The 26,239-nt window shown below is 42.2% G+C and overlaps 1 protein-coding gene across 1 annotated transcript in view; it reads left to right on the top strand.

Moving 5' to 3' along the window:
- The window catches only part of ERCC6 (ERCC excision repair 6, chromatin remodeling factor), a 119,518-nt gene that overhangs the window by 49,960 nt on the left and 43,319 nt on the right, over window positions 1-26,239 (top strand). The window contains exons 12-16 of the mRNA XM_053692191.1: window positions 6,781-6,876; window positions 12,044-12,262; window positions 12,864-12,974; window positions 13,541-13,660; window positions 13,830-13,924. Of these exons, the coding sequence (XP_053548166.1) occupies window positions 6,781-6,876; window positions 12,044-12,262; window positions 12,864-12,974; window positions 13,541-13,660; window positions 13,830-13,924 (641 nt within the window). The remainder of the gene's footprint in view (window positions 1-6,780; window positions 6,877-12,043; window positions 12,263-12,863; window positions 12,975-13,540; window positions 13,661-13,829; window positions 13,925-26,239) is intronic.

Below are 26,239 nucleotides of genomic sequence, written 5' to 3'. Positions count from 1 at the left end.
TAAAAAAAAATGATACACTAAAAAAGTACTATTAAGTTGACACAATTAATACATGAATACAATTAATACAGTTAATACATGAATGCAATTAAAACAGCATAGTTATCAGATAAAAACATTAAATATCTTGAAAGTCAGAGAGTAATAATAAGAAAAGTTCAGTATACAAAACTGATCGATGGTGAAAAAATGTTCCGGTATAAATGGTAGCCGAATCCGGAGCCTTTAGATTCTGATAAAATCCCTCAGAACAACCGCCACCAGGTTCTGTTAGTGGGAGAAAGGAACTCCTTAATACAGTTTCTACAGCAATGACGCTTAAGAGTATATCCGTACTCGCATTTAGGTTTGCTTTATCCGGCGTAGATCCACAGTGTGAACGAAGTCTGGGGTGCAAGTTTTCTTCTATAACACACAGGGAAAGAATACAAATAAATTCTGGCAATTGTATCAAATACGTTGGCTGGGAGACACTACTTGCGGTCTGAACATAAATATCAACAGACCCAAGTGTAGGCCACACCAAACACAACTAACTGCCTGTAGCAGAGGTGCAGATCACAGCAGGTGTGTGCTTCCAAACGGAAGCTGAAAGTACACTGAACAACGCGTTTCAAATTTCTTTAAAAAAAAATATATTGAAACGCGTTGCTCAGTGTACTTTCAGCTTCCGTTTGGAAGCACACACCTGCTGTGATCAGCACCTCTGCTATCAGCACCTCTGGCTATGATTACGGAGTAAGCCAAAATGCGTAAGCCAGTCTGATGTTGCGCCTTCTCAGTGTGGATGTTTGCTATTTCCACTGCTTTTAAAATCGAAATAAAAGCTTTGTTTTTTTATCACGGACTGTCCGACCATCCTTTGTTTCCTGTTCATACACACCAGCAGGACGGTTTGTTTACCTACATTCCATTGTAGGCAGTGGGCATAACAAGCTGGAAGCCTTTGATTGATGTTTTACCTAGCTGGTTACACGGACCAGGCTGTCATTCCGGACACACCTTCTCCCCCATTGGCTGTTAAAGGCCACATCACATCTGACGTCATCACGACAACACCATCCTCGTGGGTTTGAGGAGCTGCGGCGTCCTAAGTGTGGTGGTAGTACCCGGCGTTTGTTTATGCTAAAGTTGGCGACAGAAGGATATATCCTACACACTAGGTCACACCTTAAGCGGACATGCAGCGGAACGGTGAGATTGTTGACCATTACTAATGATATAAGGGAATTTGTTGTTAGAGAAGTGGATATTGTACCGGTAACGCACCTAGTTTCCATCGGCTAAGCTTGTTCTGCTATTTTTATTTTTAAGACCCATTGCTTAATTGGAGGTCTTTTCCTGGCTTTATCCCTATCTTTGGCTCTCATGTATATGATTATATACATCTATATTTATGTGATAATATTTGTATATACATATATTAACACACAAATATATATGTATATAATTATATACATATATATTTACAGGGAATACACTGTTCCCATAGACTGCAATGTAAAGGCGCTTTTCAGTGCCGGTTTTGTTTTTCTAACACCCCGCTCCTGCTCCCTTTAGACCCCAAAAGCTGCTTTTTGCAGTTATTTTATTAAAACATAAAGATGCTAATATCTTTATTTTATAAGAAAATAATCAGGTCACCTAAATGGAAGGCACCACGGCTTGCAAAACCTTTCTCCCAAAAATAGCCTCTGAAGAAGCAAAAGTATCAAATTTGTAAAATTTGGCAAAAGTGTGCAGTGAAGACCAAGTCGCTGCCTTACATATCTGGTCAACAGAAGCCTCGTTCTTGAAGGCCCATGTGGAAGCCACAGCCCTAGTGGAGTGAGCTGTGATTCTTTCAGGAGGCTGCCGTCCGGCAGTCTCATAAGCCAAACGGATAATGCTTTTAAGCCAAAAAGAAAGAGAGGTAGAAGTTGCTTTTTGACCTCTCCTTTTACCAGAATAAGCAACAAACAAAGAAGAAGTTTGTCTGAAATCTTTAGTGGCCTCTAAATAGAATTTTAGAGCACGGACTACGTCCAAATTGTGTAACAAACGTTCCTTCTTTGAAACTGGATTCGGGCACAAAGAAGGTACAACTATCTCCTGGTTAATATTCTTGTTGGAAACAACTTTCGGAAGAAAACCAGGCTTAGTACGCAAAACCACCTTATCTGCATGGAACACCAGATAGGGCGGAGAACACTGCAGAGCAGATAACTCAGAAACTCTTCTAGCAGAAGAAATTGCAACCAAAAACAAAACTTTCCAAGATAATAACTTAATATCTACGGAATGTAAGGGTTCAAACGGAACCCCTTGAAGAACTGAAAGAACTAGATTAAGACTCCAGGGAGGAGTCAAAGGTCTGTAAACAGGCTTGATTCTAACCAGAGCCTGAACAAACGCTTGAACGTCTGGCACAGCTGCCAGCCTTTTGTGAAGTAAAACAGATAACGCAGAAATCTGTCCCTTCAGAGAACTTGCAGATAATCCCTTCTCCAAACCCTCTTGTAGAAAGGATAAAATCCTAGGAATTTTTATCTTGTTCCATGGGAATCCTTTAGATTCACACCAATAGATATATTTTTTCCATATCTTATGGTAAATTTTTCTAGTTACAGGCTTTCTAGCCTGAATCAGAGTATCTATTACAGAATCTGAAAACCCACGCTTTGATAAAATCAAGCGTTCAATCTCCAAGCAGTCAGTTGGAGAGAAACCAGATTCGGATGTTCGAATGGACCTTGAACAAGAAGGTCCTGTCTCAAAGGTAGCTTCCATGGTGGAGCCGATGACATATTCACCAGGTCTGCATACCAAGTCCTGCGTGGCCACGCAGGAGCTATCAAGATCACCGAAGCCCTCTCCTGGATGATCCTGGCTACCAGCCTGGGAATGAGAGGAAACGGTGGGAAAACATAAGCTAGGTTGAAGGTCCAAGGTGCTACTAGTGCATCTACTAGAGTCGCCTTGGGATCCCTGGATCTGGACCCGTAACAAGGAACCTTGAAGTTCTGACGAGACGCCATCAGATCCATGTCTGGAATGCCCCATAATTGAGTTATTTGGGCAAAGATTTCCGGGTGGAGTTCCCACTCCCCCGGATGGAATGTCTGACGACTCAGAAAATCCGCTTCCCAATTTTCCACTCCTGGGATCTGGATTGCAGACAAGTGGCAGGAGTGATCCTCCGCCCATTGAATTATCTTGGTCACTTCCTCCATCGCCAGGGAACTCCTTGTTCCCCCCTGATGGTTGATATATGCAACTGTCGTCATGTTGTCTGATTGAAACCTTATGAATTTGGCCTTTGCTAGATGAGGCCAAGCTTTGAGAGCATTGAATATTGCTCTCAGTTCCAGAATGTTTATCGGGAGAAGAGATTCTTCCCGAGACCATAGACCCTGAGCTTTCAGGGGTTCCCAGACCGCGCCCCAGCCCACCAGACTGGCGTCGGTCGTGACAATGACCCACTCTGGTCTGCGGAAGCTCATTCCCTGTGACAGGTTGTCCAGGATTAGCCACCAACGGAGTGAATCTCTGGTCTTTTGATCTACTTGAATCGTCGGAGACAAGTCTGTATATCCCCCATTCCACTGTCTGAGCATGCACAGTTGTAATGGTCTTAGATGAATTCGTGCAAAAGGAACTATGTCCATTGCTGCAACCATCAATCCTATTACTTCCATGCACTGCGCTATGGAAGGACGAAGAACAGAATGAAGAACTTGACAAGAGCTTAGAAGTTTTGATTTTCTGACCTCTGTCAGAAAAATTCTCATTTCTAAGGAGTCTATTATTGTTCCCAAGAAGGGAACTCTTGTTGACGGGGAAAGAGAACTTTTTTCTATGTTTACTTTCCATCCGTGAGATCTGAGAAAGGCTAGGACGATGTCCGTATGAGCCTTTGCTTTTGACAGAGATGACGCTTGAATCAGGATGTCGTCCAAGTACGGTACTACTGCAATGCCCCTTGGTCTTAGAACCGCTAGAAGGGACCCTAGTACCTTTGTGAAAATTCTCGGAGCAGTGGCTAATCCGAAAGGAAGTGCCACAAACTGGTAATGCTTGTCCAGAAAAGCGAACCTTAGGAACTGATGATGTTCCTTGTGGATAGGAATATGGAGGTACGCATCCTTTAAATCCACCGTGGTCATAAATTGACCTTCCTGGATGGTAGGAAGGATCGTTCGAATGGTTTCCATTTTGAATGATGGAACCCTGAGAAATTTGTTTAGGATCTTGAGATCTAGAATTGGTCTGAACGTTCCCTCTTTTTTGGGAACTATGAACAGGTTGGAGTAAAATCCCATCCCTTGTTCTCTTATTGGAACTGGATGAATTACTCCCATCCTTAACAGGTCTTCTACACAATGTAAGAATGCCTGTCTTTTTATTTGGTTTGAAGATAATTGAGACCTGTGGAACCTTCCCCTTGGGGGTAGTTCCTTGAATTCCAGGAGATAACCTTGAGAAACTATTTCTAGTGCCCAAGGATCCTGAACATCTCTTGCCCAGGCCTGAGCAAAGAGAGAAAGTCTGCCCCCCACCAGATCCGGTCCCGGATCGGGGGCCATCCCTTCATGCTGATTTGGTAGCAGTGGCAGGCTTCTTGGCCTGCTTACCCTTGTTCCAGCCTTGCATCGGTCTCCAGGCTGGTTTGGGTTGAGAAGTATTACCCTCTTGCTTAGAGGATGTAGAAGTAGAGGCTGGTCCATTTCTGCGAAAGGGACGAAAATTAGGCTTATTTCTAGCCTTAAAAGACCTATCCTGAGGAAGGGCGTGGCCCTTTCCTCCGGTGATGTCTGAAATAATCTCTTTCAAATCAGGACCAAACAGTGTTTTGCCCTTGAAAGGGATGTTAAGCAATTTTGTCTTGGAAGACACATCCGCTGACCAAGACTTTAGCCAGAGCGCTCTGCGCGCCACGATAGCAAACCCTGAATTTTTCGCCGCTAATCTCGCTAATTGCAAAGCGGCATCTAGAATAAAAGAGTTAGCCAATTTAAGTGCATGAACTCTGTCCATAATCTCCTCATACGAAGATTCCTCACTTTAAATTTTAAACAGAACACACTTTATTACTGAATATGCGAAAAAGTATGAAGCAATTGTTCAAAATTCACCAAAATTTCACCACAGTGTCTTAAAGCCTTAAAAGTATTGCACACCAAATTTGAAAGCTTTAACCCTTAAAATAACGGAACCGGAGCCGTTTTTACATTTAACCCCTATACAGTCCCTGGTATCTGCTTTGCTGAGACCCAACCAAGCCCAGAGGGGAATACGATACCAAATGACGCCTTGAATAAGCTTTTTCAGTGGATCTGAGCTCCTCACACATGCATCTGCATGCCTTGCTTCTCAAAAACAACTGTGCATTAGTGGCGCGAAAATGAGGCTCTGCCTATGACTAGAAAAGGCCCCCAGTGAAAAAGGTGTCCAATACAGTGCCTGCCGTTTTTTTAATAAAATTCCCAAGATTAAAATAACTCTCCAAAGTTATAAACCATTAAAAATGCTTATAAAGTAATCGTTTTGGCCCAGAAAAATGTCTACCAGTCTTTAAAGCCCTTGTGAAGCCCTTTTATTCTTATATTGAAAATTAAGAAAATGGCTTACCGGATCCCATAGGGAAAATGACAGCTTCCAGCATTACCAAGTCTTGTTAGAAATGTGTCATACCTCAAGCAGCCAAAGTCTGCTCACTGTTTCCCCCAACTGAAGTTAATTCCTCTCAACAGTCCTGTGTGGAAACAGCCATCGATTTTAGTAACGGTTGCTAAAATCATTTTCCTCTTACAAACAGAAATCTTCATCTCTTTTCTGTTTCAGAGTAAATAGTACATACCAGCACTATTTTAAAATAACAAACTCTTGATAGAAGAATAAAAACTACATTTAAACACCAAAAAACTCTGAGCCATCTCCGTGGAGATGTTGCCTGTGCAACGGCAAAGAGAATGACTGGGGTGGGCGGAGCCTAGGAGGGATCATGTGACCAGCTTTGCTGGGCTCTTTGCCATTTCCTGTTGGGGAAGAGAATATCCCACAAGTAAGGATGACGCCGTGGACCGGACACACCGTTGGAGAAAGTAATTTATCAGGTAAGCATAAATTCTGTTTTTATAAGAAAATATATCACAATTGATTTGGGGGGAATTTGGTGGACATTTATAAAATTAACCAGATATCTGATCTCTGGTTAATTTTATAAGCGCTAATTGCTATCTCGAGCTCCTGGTAGTAATAACCAGCCCCCTGTAATTGCTGGTTATTTATTGCGCTCCTGCAAACGGGCAAATTTGCCTGTTTGTGGGCGCTCGATAAATTAGCGCTCCACTTGTAATCTAGCCCTATGTCTGTGATGACATCCAGGCTGCATTTGTAATGAGGCAAATATAATAATTAAACTTGTATGGTTCAGACATGACATGCAATCTTAATGGCTGTCACATGATACAGGAAACTTTGAAATTTATTTAAAAAAATAAATATACCGCTCATTTGAAGTTCACCGTAATTGTTATTACATTGTATTATTATTATGTATTTGTTGGTTATGCAATTCAATTGTATTTAATGGTCCTTTAAGCCAGCCCTTTACATGCTGAAGCCCTTTTATCATAAGCTCCCAGATGATCAGGTTGCCCCATACGTGCTAGCCTGCATAAGCAAAGTGTATCTTCTGGCCTTCACCTGAGATGTGTGTGCGTGAGCGTGTGTGTGTGTGTGCGTGCATGTTCTCCCTTTACTTTATATTTTACATTGACTCACCTCTTATTCCTACAGGTCTTGTTCTGCCGGCTTACAGATGAGCAAAGACAAGTGTACCAGACATTCATTGATTCCAAGGAGGTGTATGGGATTCTGAACGGAGACATGCATGTGAGCCTGGACCTCCTTTGACTCTTAACCTGGTCTAAAATAAATAAATTGGATTACTATTTTCACTGCTATATTACATTGTGTTGCATTATGTGCATTCACAAAGGGGAAGTCCAAGATTGAATGAAATCTGTAATTATTAGGAAAAGAAAAACATTCTATTGGCCAGATTATAAGTAGAGTGCAAAATAACAGTTTTTTGAAAGCAAAATTTTTAGCACTCCACTTAGTAATACCAGTGCACACAAATGTGTTCTGGTATTACAAGTGAGGTGCAATGCCAACGCAGCAACGCATTCGTATTGCACGTGCTTCCATAAACTACAATGGGAGCCTCGTTCCCATGCCGTCAGACACGGCACAGAATCTAAGTGCAGCACAGCGATAGGCAGCAAATTTAAATAGATATGTGTATTCTTATATTTAAGTGTTAATATGTGTATATACAATATGTATTGTATATAAGCATATACATATATTTCCATCTTAATATGGGAAGAGTCTACAGCTGCATTCCTTGTGGGAAATACTAAACCTGGCCACCTGGAGGAGGCAGAGACACCCCAGCTAAAGGCTTTAATACCTCCCCCACTTCCTCATAAGCCCAGTCATTCTTTGCCTTTCGTCACAGGAGGTTGGCAGAGAAGTGTTAAAAGATTTTGGAGTAGTCTCTTATGGAGGGTAGTACTCTTCAAGATGGGACTGGAGTTTTAAGTAGTCCTGTCAGCCTTTCAGATCTCCGGTTATTGCACTAGCGATGGAGGATTCTGTTACTTTAGAGGGCACTCCCTCTATTCCTAATGAGTAATTGCTGTTTATATGGTGAGGAGGCCTTATATCTGCCCTCTCAATTATGTTCCATATGCCTTGATAATGTGATAATATCGAACATGTTTGATACCACGGAGCCGTCCACCTCTGAGGAGTTGTCATCCAGTAAGGTGCGTACCCTACATTCTTATATCTCTACACATGCAGTTTTCCCGTAACATTGCTGTTCTTCCATCTGGAGGGGGCCTTTTTTCACCAGACGTTACTGCGCAGTTTAGACGGCTGTGTCTGCGGCCTTTAATACTTTACCTCGCACTACTAAGTGCAAGCGAAAGGTTACATATTGCACTTCTTCCCAGAGTACATCAGATAATTTATTGGATTTAACTGAGGGTTATCCGAGGATGAAGTTCTTTCTGAGACTTCAGAATATGAACATTCTGGGTCGGAGTCTGCTGCCTCTAAACCTCCGGCTGCAGAGGAACCAGACTTTAGTTTAGGAATTTGCACTTTCTTCTAAAGGAAGTTTTTGGTGAATTCAGAGGTTCCAGAGGCCAAATTACCAGATGAACCTTTAATTCCTTAATTGGATAGAGTTTAAGGACATGGTGGTACCTTATCCTTCCTTGCTCCTGTTAGATGGCAAACATTATTAAGAATGAATGGGACAGGATTGGATTCCTTTTTCCCCTCTTCTCCCTTTAACAAATTGTCCCCGGTCCTGGACTCTCAATGGAGTTGTGATGTTCCGTCCCTATATGGGATGGTGGTTATCTTCACCCTTGCTAATCGTACTACTATCCCGCTTGAGGATAGTTCTTAGTTTGAAGAGCCCATGGATAAAAGATGGAAACTCTGTTAAGAAAGATGTTTCAACATACGGGATATTTGTTTCAACCGGCGGCAGCTGTTGCCGCGGTTACTAGAGAAACTACCTTCTGGTGTGACTCCTTATTCGATTTGATTGGGGTGGAGGATCCCCTCAACGTTACTCAAAGGATTTACGGCCTTGAGGGTTGTTAATTATTTTATCTGTACTGCTATTAGGCAGTTTATTCGCTTGAATGCTATGGCTTCAGCTTTTTCTGTTCAGGTCGTCGGCTCTGGCTGAAGTCTATCTCCAGATATGACTTTTAAGTCTAGACTTCTTCCCTCCCTTTAAGGGAATGATTTGTCTGGTCCAGGCCTGGACTCAATTATCTCCACGGTCACAGGGGGCAAGGGTGCCCTCCTACCGCAAGAGTATATGAACTAATCTAAGGGACGATTTTCGTTCTTTTTGTTCTGATGAAGCCCATGTCAGCAGTCCTCTGCTAAGCCAGAGCAAACCAAGAGCTCTTGGAAGCCGGCTCAGTCTTGGAATAAATTCAATCAGAGCAAGAAGCCAGCCTAGTCTACGTCGGCATGAATGGGCGGTCCCCAGTCCTCTTCTGGATCGTGTAGGGGGCAGTATGTCTCTCTTTTCAGTTGCTTGGTTCAGGGACGTGCAGGATCCATGGTTCCTGGAGGTCATAGCTCAAGGTTACAAGATAGGTTTTAAGTTTCAGCCACACAAGGGCAAATTCCTCCTGTCTTCCTGACCAGAAAGGAGGGAAGCCTTTTTGGGGTGTGTACGGGATCTGTCCTCTAAGAGTTATTGTCCCGGTGCCTATCGCAGTGAGAGGTTTCGGATACTATTTAAACCTTTTTCGTGGTCCCTAATGAGGGAATTCTAGGGCACTTTAGCGCTTAAGCAAGTTTTTAAATGTCCCCTCGTTTAAGATGGAGACATTCTTCCCCTCGTTTTAGAGGGGTAGTTCATGATCACGATAGATTCCTGGACCAGCACTTCCAGCTTATTGCTCTTCCGTTTGGTCTAGCTAAAGAAATTTTTCAAAGAGTGGACCATTCGGAATATGTCCTCTGTCTTCTTCGATCCCATGGATGACAGATAATCTAGAGAGAGTTATCTTGTATCAAGTATCAGGGTAGAATTCTCTGGTACTATAATAATCTCCATAGACATAAGAACAGACCAGAGACGTTGCAAGCTAGCTTCAACATGTCTAGCTTGGTGATCATTTCCTTTGCCAGGTTTCACCTCAGACTGTTGCAACTGTGCATGCTGAACTAGTGGAAAGGCGATCATTCGGATCTGTCTTAACAGATTTCCCTAGACAACCAATCGGGAGAATTGCTCTCTTGGTGGTTTTGTCCGGATCACTTGTCCTGAGGGCTGTCCGTCTCAAGACCATCCTGGGTGATCTTGACCACGGTTGCAAATCTGTCAGGATGGCGAGCCGTTTGGGGTGCCAGTAAGGCACACGGCATCTGGTCTCAGGAGGTAAAGCTCCTGATCTCATTTTGGATCTTCGGGCAAGATACAATGCTCTGAAGGCTTGACCTCTGCTGGGTACGTCCCAGTTAATCAGATTCCAATCAAACCATATATCCTTGGTGGCTTACATCAACCATCAGGGTTGGAACGAGAAGCTCCCTAGCTATGAGGGAAGTATCTCGGATTCTGGTGTGGGGGAGACCGCATTTGTTCGCTGTCAGCGATCCACATTCCAGGTGTGGGAAGCGGATTTTCTCAGTAGACAATCCTTTCATCCGGGAGAATGGTCTCTCCATCCCGAATGTTTGCAGAGATTTGCAAGAGGAAGATCTTATAACGTCTCAATACCAAGCTACCCAGATAGGGGTCGAGGTACAGGGATCCTAAGGCGGAGCTAACAGATGCATTAGCGGTGCCTTGGAGGTTCAAACCAATGTATCCTTTCCGACCGTTACCACCACTTCCTAGTGTAGTGGCTCGAGTCAAGCAGGCGTCAGTGATACTGACTGCTCCGTCTTGGCCGCGAGGGATATGTTTAGCAGATCTAGTGGGGATGTCATCATCTCCTCAGTGGAAGTTACCTTGTCGCAGGGATATGCTGACCAAGGTCTCTTTGTTCATCTATGTCTAGATTCTCTGAGGCTGACTGCGTGGAGATTGAACGCTTAGTCCTAGCCAAGAATGGGTTTTCTGAGAGAGTTATTTTTACTCTCATTCAAGCTTATCTGGTGTTTCATGCTGATAAGGCTGTTCTACGAACCAAGTTATGTTTTCTTCCTAAGATTGTGTCGAGATTGTGGTTTCTTTCTTATGTCCTAATCCTTCTTCGTCGAAGGAATGTTTGCAACGTATTTTTGGAGGTGGTTTTTGCCTTGAAGTTCTATCTTTGGGCCACAAAGGAATTTAGACAAGCCTCTTTCTCGGTTCGTTCTCTTTTTTGGGAAGCGTAGGGGTCAGATGGCCTTTTTGACTTCCTTATCTTTTTTTTGTCTGAGGAGTGTCATCCGTTTAGCATAGAAACGGCGGGATATAAGCCTCCTCTGAGGATTACGGCTCATTCTACGAGAGCAGTGGTTTGTCTTGGGCCTTCAAAAATGAGGCCTCTATGGATCAGATTTGTAAGGCGGCTATCTGGTTCTCCTTACATACGTATTCCAATATTTTACAACTTTGATGTTTTTGCTTCTGCTGAAGCAGCCTTCGGGAGACAGGTTTTGCAGGCTGTGGTGCTGTCAGATTAGGGTCCGCCTCTCTTTTTTTCCTCCCGTTAGCATTCCGTGTACTCTAGAGCTTAGGTATATGTTCCCCACAAGTAAGGAATACAGCTTTGGACTCTTCCCATATTGAGATGGAAAACATAAATTATCCTTACCTGATAATTTCATTTCCATCTGTATGGGAAGAGTCCACAGCTCCTGCCCGTGTTATCCGATGGGCGGCCCTAAATTTGAATTTTTTTCTTCTGGCACCTTTTTCACCCTGATATTTCTCCTACTGTTCCTTGTTCCCTCTGCAAAATGACTGGGGTTATGAGGAAGTGGGGGTGGTATTTAAGCCTTTGGCTGGGGTGTCTTTGCCTCCTCCTGGTGGCCAGGTTCAGTATTTCCCACAAGTAAGGAATGCAGCTGTGGACTCTTCCCATACAGATGGAAATGAAATTATCAAGTAAGCATACTTTATTTACAGGGAACATACAGTTCCCATAGACCTCAATGCAAAGTGCCTTTTTTTCTAACACCCCACACCCGCACATTTTAACCCATAAAAACTGCTTAGTGCAGTTTTAACAAAAGATAAAAATGTTTTTTTGTTGTTTGTTTGTTTTTTTAAGAGGGACCTCAAATTTATTTTGGGGGACATTTAAAAAATTAACCAGAGGTCTGAGAGCTTGCGGTAGCAATAACCAGCCTCTTGTAATGGCTGGTTATTTATTCTAGAATCAGAGAAACTTGACAAGCTATTTGCTTAACTGATTTGGAATATGTGATAAACAATTGTGGTTTGGTTCCACTCTTGTGTGATAGGTATAGGACATGATATTCATGCTAGACAGTCATAGTTTCCATTGTGCCCCAACAGGTGTTCCCAGGTCTTATTGCTCTACGGAAAATATGTAACCATCCAGATCTGTTCTCTGGTGGCCCTAAAATTTTGAAAGGAACCAAAGTTGAGGATCTGGAAGAAGAGGAACAGTTTGGATACTGGAAACGTTCAGGCAAATTGATAGTGGTTGAGGCACTTCTGAAGATCTGGCATCGACAAGGTCACAGAGTGCTGCTCTTCACCCAGTCCCGCCAGGTCAGGCTGCCAGTGTGAATGGCATATTCTCAAATTGTGTATTGATGTTTGCATTCATTTATTTTATTAATTCATCTTAAAGGGATACTAAACCCTACATTTTTATTTTATGATTCAGATAGAGCATGCCATTTTAAGCAACTTTCTAATTTACTCCTATTATCAATTTTTCTTTGTTTTCTTGGTATCTTTATTTTGAAAAAGCAGGAATGAAAGCTTAGAAGCCAGCTGATTTTTGGTTCAGCACCGTGGATAGCGTTTTCTGATTGGTGGCTGCATTTAGCCACCAATCAGCAAGCGCTACCCAGCTGCTGAACCTAAAATGGGCCGGCTCCTTAGCTTTCATTCCTGCTTTTTTAAATAAAGATACCAAGCTAAAGAACGAAGAAAATGTGATAAGGAGTAAATTAGAAAGTTGCTAAAAATTGCGTGCTCTATCTGAATCGTGAAAGAAAAAATGTGGGTTTAGTGTCCCTTTAAAAAAAGAAAAAAAAACTTGTAATTTGCATTTGTTGCAATATTAAATATTAAAATGATATTTTAGTCTAGTCATGGCCTTTATTGCTACAAAATATTTGATCAGGCTTTTTATCCTTTTCAGATGTTACAGATCCTAGAGGTATTTTTAATGACTAGGCATTATACCTACCTGAAGATGGACGGAACTACAACCATTGGATCCCGACAACCCCTAATCGCAAAATTTAATGAGGTACAGAAAGCCATGATTATCAGTAGTCACGGTCAACGATTTTTGTGCATTACTGACTTTAACAATTCCTGAAATATGGCAACATTGGTAGATTTGTGTAGCCATTTTTTATTTCTTTGTCTTAAAGGGACACTCAAGTCAAAATAAACTTTTATGATTCAGATAGCGCATACAGTTTTAAGACACTTTCCAATTTACTTCCATTATCAAATTTTGCACAGTCTTTTTATATGCACACTTTCTGGGGAACAAGATCCTACTGAGCATGTGCACAAGCTCACATGGTATACGTATACTAGTTTGTGATTGGCTGATGCCTGTCACATGATACAGGGGGCCGGAAAATGTGAGAAAAAATAAATTTGTCAGAAAAAAATCTACCTATTTCAAATTCATAGTAAGTGCTATTGCATTGTCTTTTTATTATGTACTTGTTTATTATGTAATTCTACTGCATCGAGTGGTCCCTTTAAGCCTTAGTGTACAGAGAGATATAAAAATAATTTTCTGTGTAGTTAAACTACTCCATGTAAATCTTATGTTACTTTCCTTCTCATGTGTTTCAGGACCCCTCATTGTTTGTTTTCCTGCTCACCACAAAAGTTGGGGGACTCGGTGTGAATCTTACTGGTGCCAACAGAGTCATCATTTATGACCCTGACTGGAACCCTAGTACAGACACTCAGGTGAGTGACATTAATCGGATTGTAAGTCCTGCAGGCACGGCGCTGTATCTACAGTAGAATGTTCGTATTAGAAATGCCTCAATGATAAGGAACCTAATGTTCTTCATATAAGCTTATACTGGGGCAGGGATAAATGGTGTGTGTTACATTGTATAACGTTGTGTTTTAGGCTCGTGAGAGGGCCTGGAGAATCGGACAGAAGAAGCAGGTGACTGTGTACAGATTGCTCACTGCAGGAACAATAGAGGAGAAGATCTATCACAGGTACTGCGCACACTTGTAAATTACATAGGTGCGATTTCATTAAAATAAATGGCTAACATTTTAAAGGGACAGTAAAGTCAAAATTAAACTTTCATGATTTGGATAGAGCATGCAATTTTAAACAACTTTCCAATTTACTTCTGTTATCAAATTTGCTTTGTTTTCTTAGTATCTTTTATTGAAGAGTAAAACTAGGTAGACTCATGAGAGCTCAGGAGTGTGCACATGTCTTTAGTACTCTATGCAGCAGTGTTTTGTAACATTATTTGTAGCTTTTTTATACAATGTTGCAAAACACTGCTGCTATATAGTCACACTCCTGAGCTCTCATGAGCCTACCTAGTTTTACTCTTCAATAAAAGATACCAAGAGAACAAAGCAAATTTGATAACAGAAATACATTGGCAAGTTGCTTAAAATTGCATGCTCTATCCAAATCATGAAAGTTTAATTTTTACTTTACTGTACCTTTAACTGACTCTATTTTGAATGATTTAGGTTTTAAAATGAATTTAATGTTTTGCAGCCTCATACGCATCCTATGTTCTTGGTTATCCACTCTCTCACTTCCTCCTGTATCACCCCTGTTCTCCCTCCTTTTTTATGTTTGCCCTTATGTTAAAAACTGACTCAGGACTATGGGGCCGATGGTCTAAACTTCACCGGATCAGACCCTTTGCAGGGGGTTTCCCTCGTGGAATTATCTTAAAAAGGGTGCAGTTCCTGCGAGTGGTGAGAAGTCTTTTATACAAAGTAATGGAGCTCGCTTGAAAGGGAAACTTTGCTGGTTAGAGTTAAGTTAGCAGTGAGCAGGGGAACGCACTTTAAAAATTAAATCCTTCATCAAAAACAAATCACATTACGCTGATTTCTGCGTATAGCATCTTACAGTCGCCTCTATTTTCAAATGCATCTGTTTTTCTATTAGGGTATTAAGTATATTGTGTATTTTGTCACAACCTCACCACCTTTTAGTTTGTGAGAAAAAAACTACGAGATCTGTAGGGTAGAAATGTTTAGATAATAATGCTGGGATTTGATGACATTTTTATACAGGCCATGTTCAGCCCATTTTACAATAAAACAACAATTGTGCTTTGTATCTTGTGCTTATAAGTACACATTTTAAGTGTTTTTTGCACATCCAGTGTACTTAAATTACGATTTACTTCATATTTAAAGGGACAGTATACACTATATAACTGCATGTAATAGACACTACTATAAAGAATAAGATGCACAGATACTGATATAAAAATCCAGTATAAAACAGTTTAAAAACTTACTTAGAAGCTCTCAGTTTAGCTCTGTTGAAAAGGTAGCTGGAAAGCCCACTGCAAGTGGGAAATAAGACACTCCCCCTCCCCCTTCTTTTGCATATGAAAAGACCCTTTACACAAACAGGAGCAAGCTGGAGAAGGTGGCTGACGGTATTATCATAAAACTTTGGGGCTTGGTTAGGAGTCTGAAAATCAGAGCAATGTTATTTAAAAACTTTACATTTAAAAAAACAAAAAAACTTTATGGGCTATATAAATAGATCATCTACAAAACATTTATGCAAAGAAAAAATGAGTGTATAATGTCCATTTAATACAATTTTTCTTTCTAATGACACACTGAGTCCACGGATCATCATCAATTACTGTTGGGAATACCACTCCTGGCCAGCAGGAGGAGGCAAAGAGGACTACAGCAAAGCTGTTAAGTATCACTTCCCTTCCCACAAACCCCAGTCATTCTCTTTGCCTGCGGTGCAAGGAGGTGAATTTTTGGTGTCTGCTTATTTCTCTTCAATCAAGATTTTATTATTTTGAAATCCAGAGTAGGTTTTCTCTGAACTTCCTCTCAAGACTGGGTGTAGCCATACTCCACTTTAGTCTCTTCAGTAGGGCAGTGGTTTTAAAGCAATTATGAACTTGTAAGTTGTGCCTTGCTGCGTTTTCCTAACAGCTTTGCTGCGCTAAGTATAGAAAGCCAGAGTAGGCTTACTCTGTCCCTTCTTGTTTCCTCAGGTCCCTGTGAGGAGAGGCCTCCTCTCATACCGATTGAGCTGTCCTCCTGCTGGACAGCTGAATGTGCAGGTAAGTGCCTTTTGTCTTCTGGGGCTAGGAGGCTGGCACTACAGGGCTTAATATCTCTGTACCTTTTGTGGGATACTACATTCATAATCTAGGATATATAATGGCAGTGGGCAGGCACTTCATATGTGACATGGAGACTTAGGGTTTATCCTCCTTTAGGCAAGGAAGGGGTTAACCTTATATCGTGACTCAGTCAAAATTTTAAGGACCTTACAATTAAAACATTGTTGTGTGAGGTTAATCATTCCCTCATTCATTATTTGTGCATATAGCAAAGTCCCTCTAGGTTCTGCACAGTGCTAGAGGCGCCATTCCTATGGGTCTATTTGATGGTTTTATCTTCAGCTTACTAGTTAAGAGCGGACCTAAATTTTATTATTTTTGCCTAAAAGGGACTCCTCTGTGTTTTACTAAATACTTCCGGCGGAATGAAGCGTGGTACGTCTTCTCTGTGTCAAGTGCGACACTTAAAGGGACAGTCTAGTCAAAATTAAACTTTCATGATTCAGATAGGGCATGCAATTTTAAACAACTTTCCAAATTACGTTTATCATTATATTTGCTTTGTTCCCTTGGTGGTATTTTTGAAAAGCTAAACCTAGGTAGGCTCAAACTGATTTCTAAACCGTTGAAAGCCACCTCTTTGCTCAGAGCATTTTGAATGTTTTTCACAGTTACAGTACTAGTTCATGTGTATCATATTAGATAACATTGTGCTCACTCCCGTGGAGTTATTTAGGAGTCTGCACTGATTGGCTAAACTGCATGTCTGTCAAAAGCACTGAGATAAGGGGGCAGTCTGCAGAGGCTTAGATACAAGGTAATCACAGAGGTAAAAATATATTAATATAACAGTGTTGGTTATGCAAAGCTGGGGAATTGGTAATAAAGGCATTATCTATCTTTTTAAACAATAAACATTCTGATGTAGACTGTCCCTTTAAGTGGAGGTGCGCCATCTTTAAAAAAATGTTCGCTGGCTGTTCCCTCAGTGACAAGCTGACAGCTTGTAGGATTTTGAGCAAGGTTCGCTCAGAGATCAAATTTTAAAATATTGAATGTGAGTGCTCCTTTTTACTACAGCTAGTCTATGTTAAGGGCGTTTTCTGAGTTTAGATATGTTTCCCCGCCTCGTTCTCGGGTTGAGAACAGCGCGGCGTTCTGGTTAGTGTATGTTTTAAAACTGTTTTGTCAGCGATCAGCTCAGATGTCCTCACGTTTAGAGGACATTGCAATTAATATAGACGTTGCCCTGTCAAAAACGTTTGTTTTCACATTCTATGTATATGGCCATACTGTGTTTTAAATATTTGATGTCATATTTCTTAAGGTTATATACCACTTTTGTTAGTGGTAGACATTCATTTGACCTTGGAAAAGGGTCTGTTTTTTTCTATGAATGATTATGACTCTTAAGGACAACATTTGTTTGGCAAACGTGTATGTCCATTATATTATTTTGAGGGCAAATTGTTGTTGTAAACATTTATGTCCCTCGTATTAAATAAAATACTTTTGAAATAAAGATATATATATATATTTTTTTTTTTAGCCTTTTGTTCCTCAATACAAAATTTCTCAACAGTTTAATTAGTCTATGCTTTTCGGTGCTGCATATATTAGCCAGAGCTATGGAATGTACACCTAGTTTGTTGCAATCTGAGTCTTCTGTCTCCCAGGATGATGCTCTTCAGGCATTGCCACAGCTTTCTCCTTAAACGTCCCAAGCCTCTATGGCGTCACATGCAGTGCCCTGCGGTTCCTCTCAATCTCCTGGAGGAGTGTATTTGCCTACATAATTCTCCTTATCTACAGGGGGAAGTGCAAGAGGACATTATAGTTTCAGATAGTAAGATTTCTGTTCCACATTCTGCTACACAGGTCGTTCTCTCGTTCGCCGGTAGTTTCTGAGGGTGAAGTCTCAGATTTTGGCAGTATAATTCCTTCATCTGATGCTGCTCTCCTTCAGATGTATGCTTGAACACCTCGTGTATTGTTAAAGGAGATTTCTCCAACATAGGTGTGTCCGGTCCACGGCGTCATCCTTACTTGTGGGATATTCTCTTCCCCAACAGGAAATGGCAAAGAGCCCAGCAAAGCTGGTCACATGATCCCTCCTAGGCTCCGCCTACCCCAGTCATTCTCTTTGCCGTTGTACAGGCAACATCTCCACGGAGATGGCTTAGAGTTTTTTAGTGTTTAACTGTAGTTTTTATTATTCAATCAAGAGTTTGTTATTTTGAAATAGTGCTGGTATGTACTATTTACTCAGAAACAGAAAAGAGATGAAGATTTCTGTTTGTATGAGGAAAATGATTTTAGCAACCGTCACTAAAATCCATGGCTGTTCCACACAGGACTGTTGAGAGCAATTAACTTCAGTTGGGGGAACAGTGAGCAGTCTCTTGCTGCTTGAGGTATGACACATTCTAACAAGACGATGTAATGCTGGAAGCTGTCATTTTCCCTATGGGATCCGGTAAGCCATGTTTATTACGATCGTAAATAAGGGCTTCAAAAAGGGCTTATTAAGACTGTAGACTTTTTCTGGGCTAAATCGATTCATTATTAACACATATTTAGCCTTGAGGAATCATTTTATCTGGGTATTTTGATATAATAATATCGGCAGGCACTGTTTCTCCAACATAGGTGTGTCCGGTCCACGGCGTCATCCTTACTTGTGGGATATTCTCTTCCCCAACAGGAAATGGCAAAGAGCCCAGCAAAGCTGGTCACATGATCCCTCCTAGGCTCCGCCTACCCCAGTCATTCTCTTTGCCGTTGTACAGGCAACATCTCCACGGAGATGGCTTAGAGTTTTTTAGTGTTTAACTGTAGTTTTTCATTATTCAATCAAGAGTTTGTTATTTTCAAATAGTGCTGGTACGTACTATTTACTCAGAAACAGAAAAGAGATGAAGAATTCTGTTTGTATGAGGAAAATGATTTTAGCAACCGTAACTAAAATCCATGGCTGTTCCACACAGGACTGTTGAGAGCAATTAACTTCAGTTGGGGGAACAGTTTGCAGTCCTTTGCTGCTTGAGGTATGACACATTCTAACAAGACGATGTAATGCTGGAAGCTGTCATTTTCCCTATGGGATCCGGTAAGCCATGTTTATTACGATTGTAAATAAGGGCTTCACAAGGGCTTATTTAGACTGTAGACCTTTTTTTTTTTGGGCTAAATCGATTGATATTAACACTTATTTAGCCTTGAGGAATCATTTATTCTGGGTATTTTGATATAATAATATCGGCAGGCACTGTTTTAGACACCTTATTCTTTAGGGGCTTTCCCAAAGCATAGGCAGAGTCTCATTTTCGCGCCGGTGTTGCGCACTTGTTTTTGAGAGGCATGGCATGCAGTCGCATGTGAGAGGAGCTCTGATACTTATAAAAGACTTCTGAAGGCGTCATTTGGTATCGTATTCCCCTTTGGGTTTGGTTGGGTCTCAGCAAAGCAGATACCAGGGACTGTAAAGGGGTTAAAGCTTAAAACGGCTCCGGTTCCGTTATTTTAAGGGTTAAAGCTTCCAAAATTGGTGTGCAATATTTTCAAGGCTTTAAGACACTGTGGTGAAAGTTTGGTGAATTTTGAACAATTCCTTCATGTTTTTTCGCAATTGCAGTAATAAAGTGTGTTCAGTTTAAAATTTAAAGTGACAGTAACGGTTTTATTTCAAAACGTTTTTTGTACTTTCTTATCAAGTTTATGCCTGTTTAACATGTCTGAACTACCAGATAGACTGTGTTCTGAATGTGGGGAAGCCAGAATTCCTATTCATTTAAATAAATGTGATTTATGTGATAATGACAATGATGCCCAAGATGATTCCTCAAGTGAGGGGAGTAAGCATGGTACTGCATCATTCCCTCCTTCGTCTACACGAGTCTTGCCCACTCAGGAGGCCCCTAGTACATCTAGCGCGCCAATACTCCTTACTATGCAACAATTAACGGCTGTAATGGATAATTCTGTCAAAAACATTTTAGCCAAAATGAACCCGTGTCAGCGTAAGCGTGGATGCTCTGTTTTAGTTACTGAAGAGCATGACGACGCTGATATTAATATCTCTGAAGGGCCCCTAACCCAATCTGAGGGGGCCAGGGAGGTTTTGTCTGAGGGAGAAATTACTGATTTAGGGAACATTTCTCAGCAGGCTGAATCTGATGTGATTACTTTTAAATTTAAATTGGAACATCTCCGCATTTTGCTTAAGGAGGTATTATCCACTCTGGATGATTGTGAAAATTTGGTCATCCCAGAGAAACTATGTAAAATGGACAAGTTCCTAGAGGTGCCGGGGCTCCCAGAAGCTTTTCCTATACCCAAGCGGGTGGCGGACATTGTTAATAAAGAATGGGAAAGGCCCGGTATTCCTTTCGTCCCTCCCCCCATATTTAAAAAATTGTTTCCTATGGTCGACCCCAGAAAGGACTTATGGCAGTCAGTCCCCAAGGTTGAGGGAGCGGTTTCTACTTTAAACAAACGCACCACTATTCCCATAGAGGATAGTTGTGCTTTCAAAGATCCTATGGATAAAAAATTAGAAGGTTTGCTTAAAAAGATGTTTGTTCAGCAGGGTTACCTTCTACAACCCATTTCATGCATTGTCCCTGTCACTACAGCCGCATATTTCTGGTTTGATGAACTGATTAAGGTGCTCGATAGTGACTCTCCTCCTTATGAGGAGATTATGGACAGAGTCAATGCTCTCAAATTGGCTAATTCTTTCACTCTAGACGCCTCTTTGCAATTGGCTAAGTTAGCGGCTAAGAATTCTGGGTTTGCTATTGTGGCGCGCAGAGCGCTTTGGTTGAAATCTTGGTCGGCTGATGCGTCTTCCAAGAACAAGCTACTAAACATTCCTTTCAAGGGGAAAACGCTGTTTGGTCCTGACTTGAAAGAGATTATCTCTGATATCACTGGGGGTAAGGGCCATGCCCTTCCTCAGGATCGGCCTTTCAAGGCAAAAAATAGACCTAATTTTCGTCCCTTTCGTAAAAACGGACCAGCCCAAGGTGCTACGTCCTCTAAGCAAGAGGGTAATACTTCTCAGGCCAAGCCAGCTTGGAGACCAATGCAAGGCTGGAACAAGGGAAAGCAGGCCAAGAAACCTGCCACTGCTACCAAGACAGCATGAAATATCGGCCCCCGATCCGGGACCGGATCTGGTGGGGGGCAGACTCTCTCTCTTCGCTCAGGCTTGGGCAAGAGATGTTCTGGATCCTTGGGCGCTAGAAATAGTCTCCCAGGGTTATCTTCTGGAATTCAAGGGACTTCCCCCAAGGGGGAGGTTCCACAGGTCTCAGTTGTCTTCAGACCACATAAAAAGACAGGCGTTCTTACATTGTGTAGAAGACCTGTTAAAAATGGGAGTGATTCATCCTGTTCCATTGAGAGAACAAGGGATGGGGTTCTACTCCAATCTGTTCATAGTTCCCAAAAAAGAGGGAACGTTCAGACCAATCCTAGATCTCAAGATCTTAAACAAATTTCTCAAGGTCCCATCGTTCAAGATGGAAACCATTCGAACTATCCTTCCTTCCATCCAGGAAGGTCAATTCATGACCACGGTGGATTTAAAGGATGCGTATCTACATATTCCTATCCACAAGGAACATCATCGGTTCCTAAGGTTTGCATTCCTGGACAAACATTACCAGTTCGTGGCGCTTCCTTTCGGATTAGCCACTGCTCCAAGGATTTTCACAAAGGTACTAGGGTCCCTTCTAGCGGTGCTAAGACCAAGGGGCATTGCAGTAGTACCTTACCTGGACGACATTCTGATTCAAGCGTCGTCCCTCCCTCGAGCAAAGGCTCACACGGACATCGTCCTGGCCTTTCTCAGATCGCACGGCTGGAAAGTGAACGTGGAAAAGAGTTCTCTATCCCCGTCAACAAGGGTTCCCTTCTTGGGAACAATTATAGACTCCTCAGAAATGAGGATTTTTCTAACAGAGGCCAGAAAGACAAAACTTCTGGACTCTTGTCGAATACTTCATTCCGTTCCTCTTCCTTCCGTAGCTCAGTGCATGGAAGTGATCGGGTTGATGGTAGCGGCAATGGACATAGTTCCTTTTGCGCGCATTCATCTAAGACCATTACAACTGTGCATGCTCAGTCAGTGGAATGGGGACTATACAGACTTGTCTCCAAAGATACAAGTAAATCAGAGGACCAGAGACTCACTCCGTTGGTGGCTGTCCCTGGACAACCTGTCACGAGGGATGACATTCCGCAGACCAGAGTGGGTCATTGTCACGACCGACGCCAGTCTGATGGGCTGGGGCGCGGTCTGGGGATCCCTGAAAGCTCAGGGTCTTTGGTCTCGGGAAGAATCTCTTCTACCGATAAATATTCTGGAACTGAGAGCGATATTCAATGCTCTCAAGGCTTGGCCTCAGCTAGCGAGGACCAAGTTCATACGGTTTCAATCAGACAACATGACGACTGTTGCGTACATCAACCATCAGGGGGGAACAAGGAGTTCCCTAGCAATGGAAGAAGTGACCAAGATTATTCTATGGGCGGAGTCTCACTCCTGCCACCTGTCTGCTATCCACATCCCGGGAGTGGAAAATTGGGAAGCGGATTTTCTGAGTCGTCAGACATTGCATCCGGGGGAGTGGGAACTCCATCCGGAAATCTTTGCCCAAGTCACTCAACTATGGGGCATTCCAGACATGGATCTGATGGCCTCTCGTCAGAACTTCAAAGTTCCTTGCTACGGGTCCAGATCCAGGGATCCCAAGGCGGCTCTAGTGGATGCACTAGTAGCACCTTGGACCTTCAAACTAGCTTATGTGTTCCCGCCGTTTCCTCTCATCCCCAGGCTGGTAGCCAGGATCAATCAGGAGAGGGCGTCGGTGATCTTGATAGCTCCTGCGTGGCCACGCAGGACTTGGTATGCAGATCTGGTGAATATGTCATCGGCTCCACCTTGGAAGCTACCTTTGAGACGAGACCTTCTTGTTCAGGGTCCGTTCGAACATCCGAATCTGGTTTCACTCCAGCTGACTGCTTGGAGATTGAACGCTTGATTTTATCGAAGCGAGGTTTCTCAGATTCTGTTATCGATACTCTTGTTCAGGCCAGAAAGCCTGTAACTAGAAAGATTTACCACAAAATTTGGAAAAAATATATCTGTTGGTGTGAATCTAAAGGATTCCCTTGGGACAAGGTTAAGATTCCTAGGATTCTATCCTTCCTTCAAGAAGGATTGGAAAAAGGATTATCGGCAAGTTCCCTGAAGGGACAGATTTCTGCCTTGTCGGTGTTACTTCACAAAAAACTGGCAGCTGTGCCAGATGTTCAAGCCTTTGTTCAGGCTCTGGTTAGAATCAAGCCTGTTTACAAACCTTTGACTCCTCCTTGGAGTCTCAATTTAGTTCTTTCAGTTCTTCAGGGGGTTCCGTTTGAACCCTTACATTCCGTTGATATTAAGTTATTATCTTGGAAAGTTTTGTTTTTAGTTGCAATTTCTTCTGCTAGAAGAGTTTCAGAATTATCTGCTCTGCAGTGTTCTCCTCCTTATCTGGTGTTCCATGCAGATAAGGTGGTTTTACGTACTAAACCTGGTTTTCTTCCAAAAGTTGTTTCTAACAAAAACATTAACCAGGAGATTATCGTACCTTCTCTGTGTCCGAAACCAGTTTCAAAGAAGGAACGCTTGTTGCACAATTTGGATGTTGTTCGCGCTCTAAAATTCTATTTAGATGCTACAAAGGATTTTAGACAAACATCTTCCTTGTTTGTTGTTTATTCAGGTAAAAGGAGAGGTCAAAAAGCAACTTCTACCTCTCTCTCTTTTTGGATTAAAAGCATCATCAGATTGGCTTACGAGACTGCCGGACGGCAGCCTCCCGAAAGAATCACAGCTCATTCCACTAGGGCTGTGGCTTCCACATGGGCCTTCAAGAACGAGGCTTCTGTTGATCAGATATGTAGGGCAGCGACTTGGTCTTCACTGCACACTTTTACCAAATTTTACAAGTTTGATACTTTTGCTTCTTCTGAGGCTATTTTTGGGAGAAAGGTTTTGCAAGCCGTGGTGCCTTCCATTTAGGTGACCTGATTTGCTCCCTCCCTTCATCCGTGTCCTAAAGCTTTGGTATTGGTTCCCACAAGTAAGGATGACGCCGTGGACCGGACACACCTATGTTGGAGAAAACAGAATTTATGTTTACCTGATAAATTTCTTTCTCCAACGGTGTGTCCGGTCCACGGCCCGCCCTGGTTTTTTAATCAGGTCTGATAATTTATTTTCTTTAACTACAGTCACCACGGTACCATATGGTTTCTCCTATGCTATTATTCCTCCTTAACGTCGGTCGAATGACTGGGGTAGGCGGAGCCTAGGAGGGATCATGTGACCAGCTTTGCTGGGCTCTTTGCCATTTCCTGTTGGGGAAGAGAATATCCCACAAGTAAGGATGACGCCGTGGACCGGACACACCGTTGGAGAAAGAAATTTATCAGGTAAACATAAATTCTGTTTTTAGACACCTTATTCTTTAGGGGCTTTCCCAAAGCATAGGCAGAGCCTCATTTTCGCGCCGGTGTTGCGCACTTGTTTTTGAGAGGCATGGCATGCAGTCGCATGTGAGAGGAGCTCTGATACTTAGAAAAGACTTTCTGAAGGCGTCATTTGGTATCGTATTCCCCTTGGGGCTTGGTTGGGTCTCAGCAAAGCAGATACCAGGGACTGTAAAGGGGTTAAAGTTCAAAACTGCTCCGGTTCCGTTATTTTAAGGGTTAAAGCTTCCAAATTTGGTGTGCAATACTTTTAAGGCTTTAAGACACTGTGGTGAAAATTTGGTGAATTTTGAACAATTCCTTCATGTTTTTTCGCAATTGCAGTAATAAAGTGTGTTCAGTTTAAAATTTAAAGTGACAGTAACGGTTTTATTTTAAAACGTTTTTTGTACTTTGTTATCAAGTTTATGCCTGTTTAACATGTCTGAACTACCAGATAGACTGTGTTCTGAATGTGGGGAAGCTAGAATTCCTATTCATTTAAATAAATGTGATTTATGTGACAATGACAATGATGCCCAGGATGATTCCTCAAGTGAGGGGAGTAAGCATGGTACTGCATCATTCCCTCCTTCGTCTACACGAGTCTTGCCCACTCAGGAGGCCCCTAGTACATCTAGCGCGCCAATACTCCTTACTATGCAACAATTAACGGCTGTAATGGATAATTCTGTCAAAAACATTTTAGCCAAAATGAACACTTATCAGCGTAAGCGCGACTGCTCTGTTTTAGATACTGAAGAGCATGACGACGCTGATAATAATATTTCTGAAGGGCCCCTAACCCAGTCTGATGGGGCCAGGGAGGTTTTGTCTGAGGGAGAAATTACTGATTCAGGGAACATTTCTCAACAAGCTGAACCTGATGTGATTGCATTTAAATTTAAGTTGGAACATCTCCGCATTCTGCTTAAGGAGGTATTATCCACTCTGGATGATTGTGACAAGTTGGTCATCCCAGAGAAACTATGTAAAATGGACAAGTTCCTAGAGGTGCCGGGGCTCCCAGAAGCTTTTCCTATACCCAAGCGGGTGGCGGACATTGTTAATAAAGAATGGGAAAGGCCCGGTATTCCTTTCGTCCCTCCCCCCATATTTAAAAAATTGTTTCCTATGGTCGACCCCAGAAAGGACTTATGGCAGACAGTCCCCAAGGTCGAGGGAGCGGTTTCCACTTTAAACAAACGCACCACTATACCCATAGAGGATAGTTGTGCTTTCAAAGATCCTATGGATAAAAAATTAGAAGGTTTGCTTAAAAAGATGTTTGTTCAGCAGGGTTACCTTCTACAACCAATTTCATGCATTGTCCCTGTCGCTACAGCCGCATGTTTCTGGTTCGATGAGCTGATAAAGGCGGTCGATAGTGATTCTCCTCCTTATGAGGAGATTATGGACAGAATCAATGCTCTCAAATTGGCTAATTCTTTCACCCTAGACGCCACTTTGCAATTGGCTAGGTTAGCGGCTAAGAATTCTGGGTTTGCTATTGTGGCGCGCAGAGCGCTTTGGTTGAAATCTTGGTCGGCTGATGCGTCTTCCAAGAACAAGCTACTTAACATTCCTTTCAAGGGGAAAACGCTGTTTGGCCCTGACTTGAAAGAGATTATCTCTGATATCACTGGGGGTAAGGGCCACGCCCTTCCTCAGGATCGGCCTTTCAAGGCAAAAAATAAACCTAATT

This window comes from Bombina bombina, chromosome 9 (genome assembly GCF_027579735.1).
Source record: "Bombina bombina isolate aBomBom1 chromosome 9, aBomBom1.pri, whole genome shotgun sequence".
Classification (NCBI taxonomy): domain Eukaryota; kingdom Metazoa; phylum Chordata; class Amphibia; order Anura; family Bombinatoridae; genus Bombina; species Bombina bombina.
This window is presented reverse-complemented; position numbering and strand designations above follow the sequence as displayed.